We start from the raw sequence: 13271 nt of genomic DNA, 5'->3' as shown, positions 1-13271 counted from the left end.
ACAGATTCAAGATTGTCACTAGCGTTGCAGCCGGCTAGAGCTGGCATATCATTCAGATCAGGCCGACCTTCTCTCCCGGTGACCCTGGCAACCCTGGACGTCCCTGCGCAGGAACGACAAAAAAATATTAGCCGTCATCTGATCGGCCGCTAGCGCTGTTACGCAGGAAACTTAGAACGACTGCAAGCATACAGGAAGTCCAGCAGGTCCTGAAGATCCCGGGAAGCCTGCAGGACCTGGATCTCCTCCCAAGCCCTGCGCCACAAACAGGTTAGTCAACAGAATTCAAGCATTTTTCTCAGGTTTTGCTTCAATTGAATGGACATCGTGTGGCCAACTGGGGGCAGTCAAAGACATACACGGCCACTGCTCATTCTTCCCCAAGTAAGCCGCACTAATGTGAGTCGTTCTTGGCAGAGGATTAAGCATATATACCTGTGACTCTTGTTATACTGTCCATTTGAGCAACATTGGTCTTCATTTGCTTTAAGCGCAGCCACGCAGATTCTATTTCTTAGCCGGTGCACCTGTTGACTTTCGCATGATTGTCTTTGGTTTTCTTTTCTTTGACAATAACCTTCAACAACCTTTCAGTATCTTGTTTTTTTTCACTTTTGGATGTTTTTCTTTATTTTATGCTTTTGTAAAGTCCAATATAAAATGGATGAATGATAATTATTGCTATCTGCCAAACTGCTGCTGTTGGTGAAGGGACTTGAGATGCTGGCACCACACAGCACTCATATCTCAAGTTTGGACTCGCAGGTCAAAGCAAAAACGCGGCCAACGGATGCTTCGTACCTCAAAAACCTTATAAATTGCCTTACACGGGGCACCATTGGATAGTGGGTGGGCAGTAGGCAATGATGAATGAATGACTTTGCGTTTAGAGTTATTCATCATTTCTTACTCCCCAGTGTGAGAAATACAATTTTATACTTCCTTCCCTGATAATTCCTTGGTGGTCATTCTGGAGTCGGGAATGAGTGAATCACTCTGGCGAGATTTTGATCAAGTGGACAATGTAGGTCTGAAACGATTAATCAAATGTTCTTAAACACTATGTTGGTATTTTGTAAAAAAAAAAAAAAAAAAATACTTGGGCAACGTTAATGACATCATTGTTATTGCATAATAACGTAGCAGATTACCTTTCACAAATAAATATTAATCTAAGATATTATTTAAAATAAGATTTTACAAAACAAATCCAAACTTCTATCCATCTGCGTATTGCTCTGCTTATGAACAAAATATTTTCACCTCATGAATTTGTCTCAACCTGGGAAGAGAAAAATGTATTTTCCACATCACCTTATCTCCATCTGGTCCTCGTGCTCCTTGTGCACCTTTGATGTCGGCAGACTCGGGAAAGAGGGGCGAGTCTCCCTGGAAGAAAGCAAAGAAATTCCGATGGGAACGCGGAATGGTCAGAAAGTCTCAGGTCCGAGCGGAGCCTCAAACCTTTTCTCCTCGCGGCCCCGGGTAACCCTGAAAACATATCGCTGCCGTTAGCTGGGATAATTAGCCACGTTGACTTCAGGTGTACAAACTCACGCGTGGGCCGACCAGTCCTGGCATTCCGGGAAAGCCGGGGAAGCCGTCTGGACCCTGGAAGGACAAGTGATGACAATACAAGTAGGCTAGCAACATTTTGGGGGAAATTTTCATGGGAATTTTTACTGGAGAATTTGGCCAAGATGCCAAATTGGAAACTTGGAGGAAGAAGTGGAAGAAAACGAAGACTTTATTGATCACATATTGGAAAAATTGACTGAGATTCCATAAATGGGAATTGGGATGATTTAATTGAATGATCGCGTTGACCATACGTTCAAGCATAAATTGAAACATTTCGCTTTGCCTCGAGATGCAACAGCTAATCGATTCCGAAAAGAAGCGGCGATGGGTCACTGACGCAGCTACCTTGGTTCCATTGCATCCCGGGAGTCCCGCTTGGCCCGCCGAGCCTTCGCCGCCCGGAAGTCCCTAAAAAATTACCAGAGCACAAAAATCAAAGTCGCATTTCGTCTTGTCACGTTGGAAATGTCGGTCAGGCGCTCAACTCACCGGAAGGCCGGGAGGCCCGGGAAAACCCGAAGGGCCTGGAACACCCTGAACACACATTGTCATCGTCATCATCGTTATCATCGTCGTCGTCTTCATCATCATCGTCATCATCATCCTGGTGATCTTCTTACCCGAGAGCCTTTGAATCCGCCCGGTCCCGTGAAGCCCTGTTGACCCTGTGAGCGCCATGACAACGATATCCATCATTACTATTTTTGTTGTTATGATTAGGATGATGATGATGATAATATTGGACATTAAACACACACGCACACACTGACCTTGAGTCCATCCAGTCCTTGGCTGCCCTCATTGCCAGGGTAACCGATGAGTCCAGGAAGGCCGTCGTATCCCTGGTAACCGGCCTCCCCCTGAGCACGGGCACATGATTAAGCAACATCAGGACATGTGACGACATGCACACGTGTCACACAGCGTATGACGGGTCGCGTGATCATTGTTGAACTGGAAACATCTCTTTGAGTGCATCAAGTTTGGGATCATGAAATAAAAACATTCTGCAACACTTTCTAATGAAAAATGACTTTCTTTTTTGCAATTCCCACAAACTCATGTCAGAACACTCAAATGACACAAGGATGTTCAATATTACAGAATTGTGGCATGAGCTAACACATGGATGAAATAACATACACTTTTCAAACATAAAATCCCCCCCAAAATCTACTAATCTAATCGAATGATTCGTATCATTCCATGTATTCCGCTTTTTTTCTTCTTTTTTTTTTTTAAATCTATTTCTTTTTTCTTTTTTTATGTATGTAACATCTGTGGAATTGAATAATCCAAATTCACACCAGGTGTATAAAGTTTTTTTTTTTTTTTTTTTTTTGCCCTTTATAAATCTATTTTTTGAACTGGTTGAAATAAATTTCAGGTGATGTGTGTAAGCCTTTGTAGTGATAGCAGGCCACCACTGGGGTGCAACAGAGAGTCAGCAGTGGATTGCTAAAGAGCCACTTGGCTTCCCATCCAAAGGGTTAGATGCCACAGACTTCCGACTTTTCTGTTTTTGATGTGTGTGCGACGGAACTACTTTGGGCTCCGAAAAAAACACCATGCACCATGTGAGATCATCTTCACCACATGTTTGATGGGCAACATGGCCGCCCCATCAAACTTGTTCCAACACTTTTTTTTTCTCACATTTTTTTTTTTAGCTAAAGGTTTTTTTCCCCCAATTTGAAGAAAATATATTTAAAAATGGATGAAAAAAAATAATACAAACTAATTTTGCCACCTGGCACTCACCTTCTGACCTTTGACCCCGTCACAATGACACAGCCACTTCCTGCTGCACTTGCACGCCTGCACAAAGGACAAACGGCAACATGTCAGCAACGCGCGCCGCTGTTGTGACCTTGTCTCGTCTTGTTTCGTTTTTTTTTTCTTCTTTTTTATCTTTGGAAGACATTTCCAAGTGGAGCCGAACCCAAACAACGTCTTTCCTCCTTTCGCACGGCGGCCGACGCGCTCTTATCTTGGTCCCGGTCTTATCTGGGTCCCGGTCTGGCGTGTTGCGGTCCCGTCTGAACTGGCGCCACCATCTCGTGGTCACATCGTCATGCACGCACACGTTACACACGTTTGTCTTGGCCTTTCATGTAGTTCCAGCCGGCACCGAGGCGACAGTCAAGCATCAACAGACAGAAACATTTGTTCAGGGTCTACAGTAGAGAGGCTCAGCCCCAAATTGGGCCCCAGCCTTGCCAAATCCTAAGCAATAACAAATGGCATCATCCAAGTGTGCATAGTTTGCCCCTTCCTGCTCGTCCCCCGTGAAGAGATCCCCGTCCCTCCTAACTGCCATGACGGGGGTCTCCCTGTCCCTCAATAAGTTCTACTTGTCGCCTCCAGCACTCCTGACAACAATGACAAGAATAATGGCAACGGGTGACAATGCGACACGTCTCGCCTGCACGCACGTACGCACAGATGAGACGCGCTCAGGGCTTGTTACTTTGCGGCTTTGCTGGTCGCACAACACAAAACAAAACAAGAAGCCGAGATGCGTGTTGCAGCCTGCAGGCTTGACTTTTGTTGTGGCTGCCACAAAAGTACTCTGCATGACCCGAGCACTTGTAGTGGCCTCAGCTCCCTGGCATGCGCGCGCAGACGCGAGCCCACAAGTCGTCTGGTAGTTTGTTGGACAGTAGCCGGTTATCGTCTTTTGTGAAACGGTGCTTGCGGGTTTGGAAAGGAGAGACGAATGGGGTATATGCCACGGAAGAGGCGGGACTGTTTTTACACATGAGCTTTGATTCCGGTTCTGGTTCACAAAGTGTGGGCTGCGTCCCAATACTTGTGCTTCCGACTTTGTACCCCTCGGTCGCGCGTTCCCGTCGACGGGTGCGAATGTGTAGTGTGACTGTCAGTGTCAGTTGTGCTCGCTCCCGCAAAGTCGACGCGAGCACGGGGTTGGGGGGTGCGGGTGTTGGAACGTGGCACACGTGTCACAACCCAGAACCGGAATCAAAGCTCATGTGCAAAAACACGGAAGTGGGAAGTCCCGCCTCTTACGTGGCATATAACCAATTAGTCCCTGCAAAATGATGTTTAGTCTCCGGTTCGAGTCCAGGCTTGGACCTTCCTGGGTGGAGTTTGCATGTTCTCCCCGTGCCCGCGTGGGTCTTCTCCGGGTACTCCGGTCTCCTCCCACATTCCAAAGACATGCATGGGAGGTGAATTGGGCGCTCCGAATTGTCCCTAGGTGTGCGTGTGAGTGTGGATGGTTGTTCGTCTCTGTGTGCCCTGCGATTGGTTGGCAACCAGTCCAGGGTGTCCCCCGCCTACTGCCCAGAGCCAGCTGAGATAGGCGCCAGCAGCCCCCGCGACCCTTGTGAGGAATAAGCGGTCAAGAAAATGGATGGATGGATGGAAAATGATGTTTACAGCAAGTAGCCACCAGCAGCACAACAAGAGAATGTCCCCGCTCCCCCCATGCAAATTTCAGAGAGCGTAACTCCGCTAAGCCAAGCATCCACAGTCAAAAGACGTCCTGCAACAAGACGTCAGCGTCCCGCTTGACATCCAGGGCTGGACTGGCCATCCGGCATAGAGGGCAGATGCCCGGTGGGCCGGTGTCTTCTTCTTCTTCTTCTTCTTCTTCTTCTTCTACTTCTTCAAACAAAACCAATTGTATTCAATTGCTTCAATTGTTGCTCATCAATATTTGCACCACTCGGCAACATTCAACTGTACTTGTTTAAAATTGAAAGCGAAAGATGTTGACGACAATTCCATCTCAATGTTGCCAAGTGCATCAAATGATGAATTGAAATGATGGAAATCATCTTGAAAATGTGATTGAGCAACATTACGATGGAATCAAATCATTTGGTGGAACAAGTACAGGATGTCTTTTTAATGTTTTAAAACTATGTAGCCGGATTTTATGGACAGCCTGTACACCTTGTGCCAAAGTTCAAAGTCCATATTTCCTTCTCTCTGCCAGAGAGTTGCATGGTTGAGCCTGGAAAAAAAAACAACAACAACAAAACTTTCTTTTCCGAATGCAAATCATTCTTCTTTTGCCTGGGCTCAACTTTGAAAAGACCAAAGCCAAGACACGTACAGATCATGGTTGGGTAACCGAGGGGGCCACAATTTGTCATCACTGCAACTTGGGGGCCACATATCGTGCTTTCTAGCCAGATGCATGACAAAAATGCAAATTGAAATTTGGACAGGAAAATACGTGCATACACTTAATAGAGTTCATTTTTCATCAGACATTTTTCAATGCATGTCTAAAAAGCCAACAGCAAACGCTTTGGGAATTTTTTTTCTTTCTTGTGTATGAAAATTAGCTTTCCCGTACGGCACAAAACTGTTGAATAGCACCATCAAGTGCAAGAACTCATTTTCTGTCACCCCCCCAAGTCGCTCAAATGTGAATATTATTGAGGTGCTATATTTGTCTTGCATATCATTTCAAATCCACCCAAAAAAATAATTAGGCCTCAAGTTGGAGAAGGAGACATGTCTGCCATCTAGTGGTGATTGGTGATGTTACAACTACAAACTACAGACCACCTCTACACAACAGCAATTAAGCATGGAGTGTTTTGTTTTTAAACTTGTTTTTCCACAATATGTTCCCATTTTGGATTTTATTCTCTTTTTTTTTTTCTTTCCAGCAACATTTTTACCGGTTTACCTAGTTTTTCCATGGAGAACCCATATTAATTTATCAGCATTTTTGGAAGATATTTGTAGGTTAGGAAAGACATTTTATTTAATCAAGGATCCACATCTATCTAAAATGAGGCTTTTCCAATGACGCAAGGACGAGCCATACAGAATGTGCTAAAAGCAAGTTGAAAGTGACGCGCGTCCATCGTTGTCTGTCTCACCGTGCCGGCGTCTCCCGTAGCTCCGCGGAGGAGCATCACCATCATCAGCAGCACCAGCAGCATCATCAGCGGCAGCGACGCAACAAGCATGAGAGCGGGCTGGTTCTGTTCGGTTGCTCGTTTGGATCCTCTCCTCGGCCCGGCTCAGTCCGCCTTGTGTGACGGGTCGCACCGACAAGCTGCCGCTGCTGACGGTGGGCGTCTGCCCCCACCTCGCCCTCGCACCTCACACCCTCCCAAAGTCAAGTTAGTCAAACCCATTCCCATCCACACTCGCGTGCACTTCCAAATTGAAAGCTCAACTCAATCACTCGTTTGCTGCTTTTTGTTGCCAAAGTTGAAGACTTCCGGGCTGTCAAGTGAAGCGCCACGCGCGACGACGCAGTCTTTTTTTTTTTTTTTTTTTTTTTTTAATTATTATTATTATTTTGAAAGGGCTGAGCGCGCTCCCGCGTGACTTGGCGCCGCCAGCCGAACCGCGCGCCGGCTGGCTCGAGTCTCGTTTGGACTTTTGGACGGCGACATGAAGACAAACGAGTGACGAGCAGCAGCACGCCAAGGTAAGACAGCTGTCCATCATTCTCGTCGTGCGTGACGTCATCCCATACGTCATCAGCCGGCTGCTGTCAAAGTTGATTTGCTCTTAAATGATTGGTGGATTCATTGAATTGGGCGGTTGATTGATTGATTGATATTGATTGATTGGATGTCAGCGGTGGGTGAGTGCCAAGTCAATAGGAGTTCAGCACAAGTCGCAACACACTTGAGGAGGATTTGGGGTCACCATTTTGGGAGGACCAAATTCATTGATGAATTGTTTAGCTTGAAGTCTCCTAATCTCAACTAAAGTCAACGTTGTTGATCTGGCGCTTTTTGACCCAATTTGACGACATCTTTTGTGTTGAATCCAAATCAGAACTTTGCAAACATCAGCGTTTACTCTGGAAAACAAGACTTTATATTTCCTGTTTATTGTGTGACGGTCTAAACCCAAACAAGCTTGAATGATAATCAGTTAATGGGAAAAAAAAATGTTGAATTGAGGCCACATATGAATAAGCACTTGGGCTAAAGGACACGTGACGCAGCCTCACAGGTGGAAATCGGTTGCTCACAAGCTCTCACGTATTGTGCAATTGTTTTTTTCCAACCTTAAATCACAAAAATCACTTGAGGAAAGGACTCATTTTACATTAAAGCTTGAAGGGAAGTCAAGTCAAAGTTTTGTTGTCAATCAAATGTTGTCTTGCGGCCCCTCACAACGACATTCTGACCAATGTGGCGTTTATGGAATACGAGCAAAGCAGCCATTTTCATCCAGCTCAGTGGCGGCCATTTTGACACTTGCTGGTGAAAATTACATCACAGTTGCACAGGTAACGACCAATCACAGCTCAGCAAAAAAAAAAAAAAAAAAAAAAAAAAAAAAAACGTCGGAAACAAAATTAAGGATGATTCATTGATACCAAATAGTGATTGATACCTTGAAATCAGGCCGGGTATTGGCCCTGGAATCGTTACTCATTAGCCACCATGAACGTCACGTCAGCATGCTTACGATGAAGCTGAACCAAAAACAAATCAGCTGTTCACAAGCAAGATGTTTTGAGATTGCTGGAATGCTTAATCAGATCTTGGTGCCCGCGCCGGCACACCGACCACTCGCCAGCTTTCTTTTGTCTCGCTCAAAGATTTTTGGCTCAAAAAAGGAGCCGAAAACGATTCCACATGCCGTAAAAATGACTCAATGGCGAGTCAAATTAATCAAAATTTTTGCCCAAAAGAGTCCTAAAACTAAGATGGCTGCTGTTGTCATATGACGCATGTCACGTGACGCGTGTATGTGTTGACCTTGCGTGCAGTATCGCCATCGGCCGGAGGAGGACGAGTGGGCGGGGCTTCTCATGAGCGGCAGACCGGGCTCGGCTAGACCTGCGGAGGCAACATGAGACTCAGGTACACAAAGGCAGCGGCCGTCACTGCCGTCAGCCTCGGTGGTGTCCACCTTGAGCGCTGGTCTCAACCATCGTGACCACCATCTGTGACAACCTTTCACCATCTTCATCCACTTTAGTCCACCTGTATCTCCCTTGATCACCTGTGTCCGCCCATTTCCATCTTGACCGTCTTTATCTAGCTTGCGACCACCTGTATCTCCCTTGACCAACTGTGTGGACTTCCACCTTGTATGTCTTCCTTAAGATTGAATGCCTTAACTGCTTGTTGTCCTTAGGTGCTTCCTGATGCTCCTGACCAGCACCACCGTACTTGGGGTAAGTAGGATATCTGCATGATGTTTGACACGTGGTACTATCAGACGGGGAAGGTCGTGTAAAACGTCCACTTCTGGAAGAAATATGGAAGCGGACTGTAGCGACGTGGAATGTCACTTTACTGATAGGGGACAAAGTCCGAGCTGGTGTGCGAGCTTGAGAAGTTCTGACGATGTCGTGGGGCAGCATGGGCCTTGGTGCTAGTCCTCTTGGGAGCGGTTGGACTCTCTTCTATGGAGTTCCACCTGGGCTGGGGCACCCAGCAGGTGTGAGCAAACCGATTGCACTTAGCATGATTGGGTGGCTTTATGTTGAGGTTTACCCTGGGGGACCAGAAGGTAGCCTTCCTCCATCTTGGGGTTGGGGGGCTCCTGCTTGCTATTCACCACAGAGAATCAGATTACCTGCCCTTTTGGGGTCCGCTGGAGAAGACTGGGGACTCCTTCGTCTAGAAGGGCATGATCAGTAGTACCCCAACCAGAACCTGAGCGGCCTCTTCTTATTAGACTTCTGTGCTTGTCACTCTCCATATTTTATTATTCAAATTTAAGGCACCAGACAGCGATGGAAAATCCAGGTCCAGAAAGTAAAAACCCTGCCACAGTTTGGCTTTAGCTACAGATACTTATACTCAACGTGCAGGTAAACTAGGTCATTACGAGAAGCACCTGTGGCTGAAGCCAAACTCTGGCAGGGTTTTGACTTTCTTGACCTGGTTTTCCCATCTCTGGACACCAGGACAGTCATTGTCGCAGTTCTTTGAGAGGATCCAGTTAAGGCAGCTCGGGAATACGGTGTGGATGCCTCCTGGACGTCTCCCTGGTGCCGTGGTCCAGACATGTCCCACCTTCAGGATGTAAGACACAGACACGGTGTTTGAAAAGAAATACTCGAGTGACGGGAACGACATCAGACTTTGTGCTTGTGTATCGATTAGCGATCACTTTCAATGTCGTGTCTCACGTGTAGGACATTTAGTATGGACGGCATGCACATCTGATGAGATGCCAGGACATGCGTGGGAAACACAGGACGTATTGGACATATTGTCACCCATATAATTGAGACGGGACACATGAAGGACATACAGGACAGCGCATGAGCGCACGTACAGGACGACGTGCGTCTGGTGAAAGTGACGGCGAGCGTTGACATTCCTGCTGCTGATAGAAACGCTTGACTGCTAACTTGGTTGACACAACGCGGCAGGAATGCAGCCTGCAACACAAACACTGATGCATGATGGGAATCTGACAATCGCACCATCTGAAAATCTGTCTCGGCTGGCGTTGAACCCGACGCACCGCGTCACGCGCACGCCCGCGTGCTCAACTGGTCGCCTTCACCGCCGTGTCATTCATATCGCCTCAGAGTCAGCGTGACGTCACGGCCGTATTCATGATGTCATACGTGATGTCATATTTCTCCATCTTCACATGACGTTGGACTCAGCGTAGTTGCGAAAATGCAGCCATGTTGATGATTGACAACGATGTCATAGGAATGATGATGTCATATTGCTGCTGATGATGTCTCCAGGGCGACGACACGGAGCTGTGCGCTGGGCGAGACTGTTCCGCCTGTCGATGCTTGCCAGCGAAGGGAGCCAGGGTGAGACTCCGCCTACCACACAACACAACCAATCACAAACTTACAATCCAGCAAACGTTTCCAATATCCAGCACCCAGCTGGTGAGCTCCAGAAATTAGAGCAGAATTTAAGGCAGTGACATCTCGTCTAAAAGAAAGCACGAGATGGTTGAAAGTTGATCAGTGACCTCCAGAGCATAGAGAAGAACTTGGATTGTGATGTCCAGACGTTAGATGCCGCAATCCAGAATTTAGCCAGCGACGTCTCAAATGTGTTCTTAAGAAGTTAGCTACTGAAGTAGACAGTGATGTCTCCAAATCAGCCAGACAATCAGAACTTAAACCAGAACTTTGCTTGTGATATCAACAAGTTCAACTGCGACGGACAAAACTTACAGTATATGAAACTTATCTGACTAAAGATATACACACGTATAACGAAATTAAACCGTATATATTGACGTCCTCCATTCTGACATCGAGAATTTAGTCAGAGTGTCTACAATCGAAGTCGGTGACGTCGTTGTTGTCCAGAGGTTCACCAGTAAAGTGCAGAACTTGAAGTAGCCAACCAAGTTCTGAGATTTTCCGGTCATGTCGAGACCTGAAAACTACTCGTGACTTCCTAAACTTAGCCAGTGTCATCCAGAAATTAATGGCGTGCAGAAGACCTTAGACCACAACTGAGACAATGACGTCCAAAGCAAGACGACAAGAACTTGGCGGTGTCTTCAAGGTGAGCAAAAGACATCCACAAGTTGGACAGTAACAAACGGAGAGAGCTTAGACTTAAACTTGGACTGTTACGTCCTCAACTTGGCGAGTGACATCCAGAAAGGATGTTCACAAGTTAGCGGCTGATTTCAACAAGTTAGTCCACAACTTGACCTGTGGCATCCTCACTTTCACTCGTCGTTCAGTGGCATCCACAACATTGACCAGGAATTAGACAGTGACGAGGAGAATATACTGAAGGCACTGCCATCAAACTTACGGCCCACCACATCACTTTTTGCGGCAACTTCCATGACTCTCGTGAAAATCTGAAACAAAATTGAAGAAAAAAATCATGTTGAAATATTGCAAGAATTTTCTTATTCTCTGTTTACAGAAACTTGAGCAAAAGTTGAACACGTTTTCATTCTTCACTTGTAGTTGTCCATTTTGTTGTGGATTTCAGCCCTCTGGCTTTATTGTGTATTTTTTTATCCAGACTGATTGCAAGTTTGACTGTTTTCTGTCATCACCAAATACAAATCAATCAATCAATCAATGGATTTGACAGAATATGAGGAGGCCATCAAACATTTCCATGCATTCGCAGTCCAAACGGGGGGAAACTACAATGTGGCTCGTGTCAAAAAATGATTTTGATGCCCCACTTAAGGTCAAGCTTGAGGCCATGGAAGCTGCCTCAAATGTGTGTTTGTTCTCAGACGCAAAACACACACAAAGACACATACTGTATACAAGATGTTACAAAAATCATCTGTGTGCGTGTACGCGCGTATGTGTGTGTGTTTGTGCAGCTGGGGGCCGCAGACAGACCGAAAGGGTTACGGCAAAGCGTCTGTCTGACTGATTTCACACGTCAATAATTCCAGAGAAAGCTGGAGAGAGCGAAAACTAACAGAGATCAGACCTGTCACATCTCATCACATGCACGCACACACACCCCCGCACACACGCCGTATGGTGTTGTGGGGCCTCGTCTGTCCTCTTGTGGTCACAGTGTGCGTGGTTGTCACGTGAATGATTTGTATGAGTTTATAATGTTGTTGATGTGAAGTGATTGTTGTCAAAGTTTTCGGGTGAAGGAATGTTCCCAAGAACCCCTTCAGATTGCCAACACCGATTTCAAAAATAGGCCTGTCGCTACAGTTACTGTATCGATCTATCGCTCGCTGAGAGAAAACTGTTGATTTCCATGTGTGTTTGTTTACATCTGTCATCATCAACATTCACCGTCGCTGCTTCGTTGATTTTGGTGTCAGTCACACTACTCGCTCGCCACCGTGCGACTTGGCACTCCTCACATGCACACACCAAATCTGAGATACGGTCTTCAAAGTGGAACGGCCCTTGAAACCCGTTGAAACAGTTGGCATGCGTCCTATCGTGTTATTAGCACACAAAACTTTTCCAGCTGTCCGTATGATTGTTTGTTTGTTTAGTGCAATTGAAAAAGAGTGCAGGGAGGGAATGAATGAAGCCGGAAGGGCTTGTCCAAGATTCCACACAGTAGCGCTAATGATAGCCATGTAGCATGAATGCTAGCCGGCGTGACCTTGCACATCGGCTAACTGCTATCGTTTATGGTGCTCTTGTTGCACTTACATTGATTGTCTAGTTGCGGCCACCAAGAACTTGAAGAGGTTGGCGACCGACCTGTTGTGATCCCTTTGCAGAATCAACAGCAAGAGCGAGTCTGTTCCAATGCTGGCAACGCGTGGAGGGAGCTTATAAGCTCGCTTGAAATGGTTTATACAAAGATCGTCATAGGTTGTATTCATTTGAGTGAGTGTCGATTCTATCAGTTGGTAAATGAGCTTTGTTGAGCTATTTTTCATGAGCAAAATCTGCAGCAAACCAAAATATTTGGAAATCATCTTGTCTGTTGTCTCCTACTCAGTTTGGCCATAAATGTATGAAATGTAGGCTTGTTTATTGAACAATGAGATTTATTTATTTTTTTACTCCTAATCCAAGATATTTCATTGTTCAATATGAAAGTTCAATATCTTTAAAAAATTGAAAGATAATTGCACTTCAAAGGGATGAACTTGAATTATATTTTGCTCTGAACATCATCAGTGGCATTCAAAAGCAACAATGCGTATAGTGCTTTATAAATAAAGTTGAGTTGAGTTGAGTTGAGTTGAGTTGAGTTGAGTTGAGTTGAGTTGAGTTGAGAAGAGAAGACCTGTACACATGACATCACTTGCATCGGCACCAATTTCAG

General features: G+C 45.9%; 2 protein-coding genes across 2 annotated transcripts in view; one reads left to right on the top strand and one right to left on the bottom strand.

Moving 5' to 3' along the window:
- col4a3 (collagen, type IV, alpha 3) overlaps positions 1 to 6951 on the bottom strand; it is a 21876-nt gene extending 14925 nt beyond the window's left edge. The window contains exons 1-11 of the mRNA XM_077540466.1: positions 6447 to 6951; positions 3343 to 3399; positions 2352 to 2441; positions 2202 to 2246; positions 2071 to 2115; positions 1927 to 1989; positions 1558 to 1611; positions 1465 to 1491; positions 1315 to 1389; positions 193 to 255; positions 68 to 103 (exon numbers count right to left, since the gene is read on the bottom strand). Of these exons, the coding sequence (XP_077396592.1) occupies positions 68 to 103; positions 193 to 255; positions 1315 to 1389; positions 1465 to 1491; positions 1558 to 1611; positions 1927 to 1989; positions 2071 to 2115; positions 2202 to 2246; positions 2352 to 2441; positions 3343 to 3399; positions 6447 to 6536 (645 nt within the window). The 5' untranslated portion in view covers positions 6537 to 6951. The remainder of the gene's footprint in view (positions 1 to 67; positions 104 to 192; positions 256 to 1314; positions 1390 to 1464; positions 1492 to 1557; positions 1612 to 1926; positions 1990 to 2070; positions 2116 to 2201; positions 2247 to 2351; positions 2442 to 3342; positions 3400 to 6446) is intronic.
- Positions 6459 to 13271, top strand: part of col4a4 (collagen, type IV, alpha 4) — a 20200-nt gene continuing 13387 nt past the window's right edge. Inside the window, exons 1-4 of the mRNA XM_077540467.1 lie at positions 6459 to 7006; positions 8309 to 8402; positions 8680 to 8719; positions 10259 to 10330. Coding sequence (XP_077396593.1) covers positions 8392 to 8402; positions 8680 to 8719; positions 10259 to 10330 — 123 coding nt within the window. The 5' untranslated portion in view covers positions 6459 to 7006; positions 8309 to 8391. The remainder of the gene's footprint in view (positions 7007 to 8308; positions 8403 to 8679; positions 8720 to 10258; positions 10331 to 13271) is intronic.

Source organism: Festucalex cinctus, chromosome 13 (genome assembly GCF_051991245.1).
Source record: "Festucalex cinctus isolate MCC-2025b chromosome 13, RoL_Fcin_1.0, whole genome shotgun sequence".
NCBI classification, from domain to species: Eukaryota; Metazoa; Chordata; class Actinopteri; order Syngnathiformes; family Syngnathidae; genus Festucalex; species Festucalex cinctus.
This window is presented reverse-complemented; position numbering and strand designations above follow the sequence as displayed.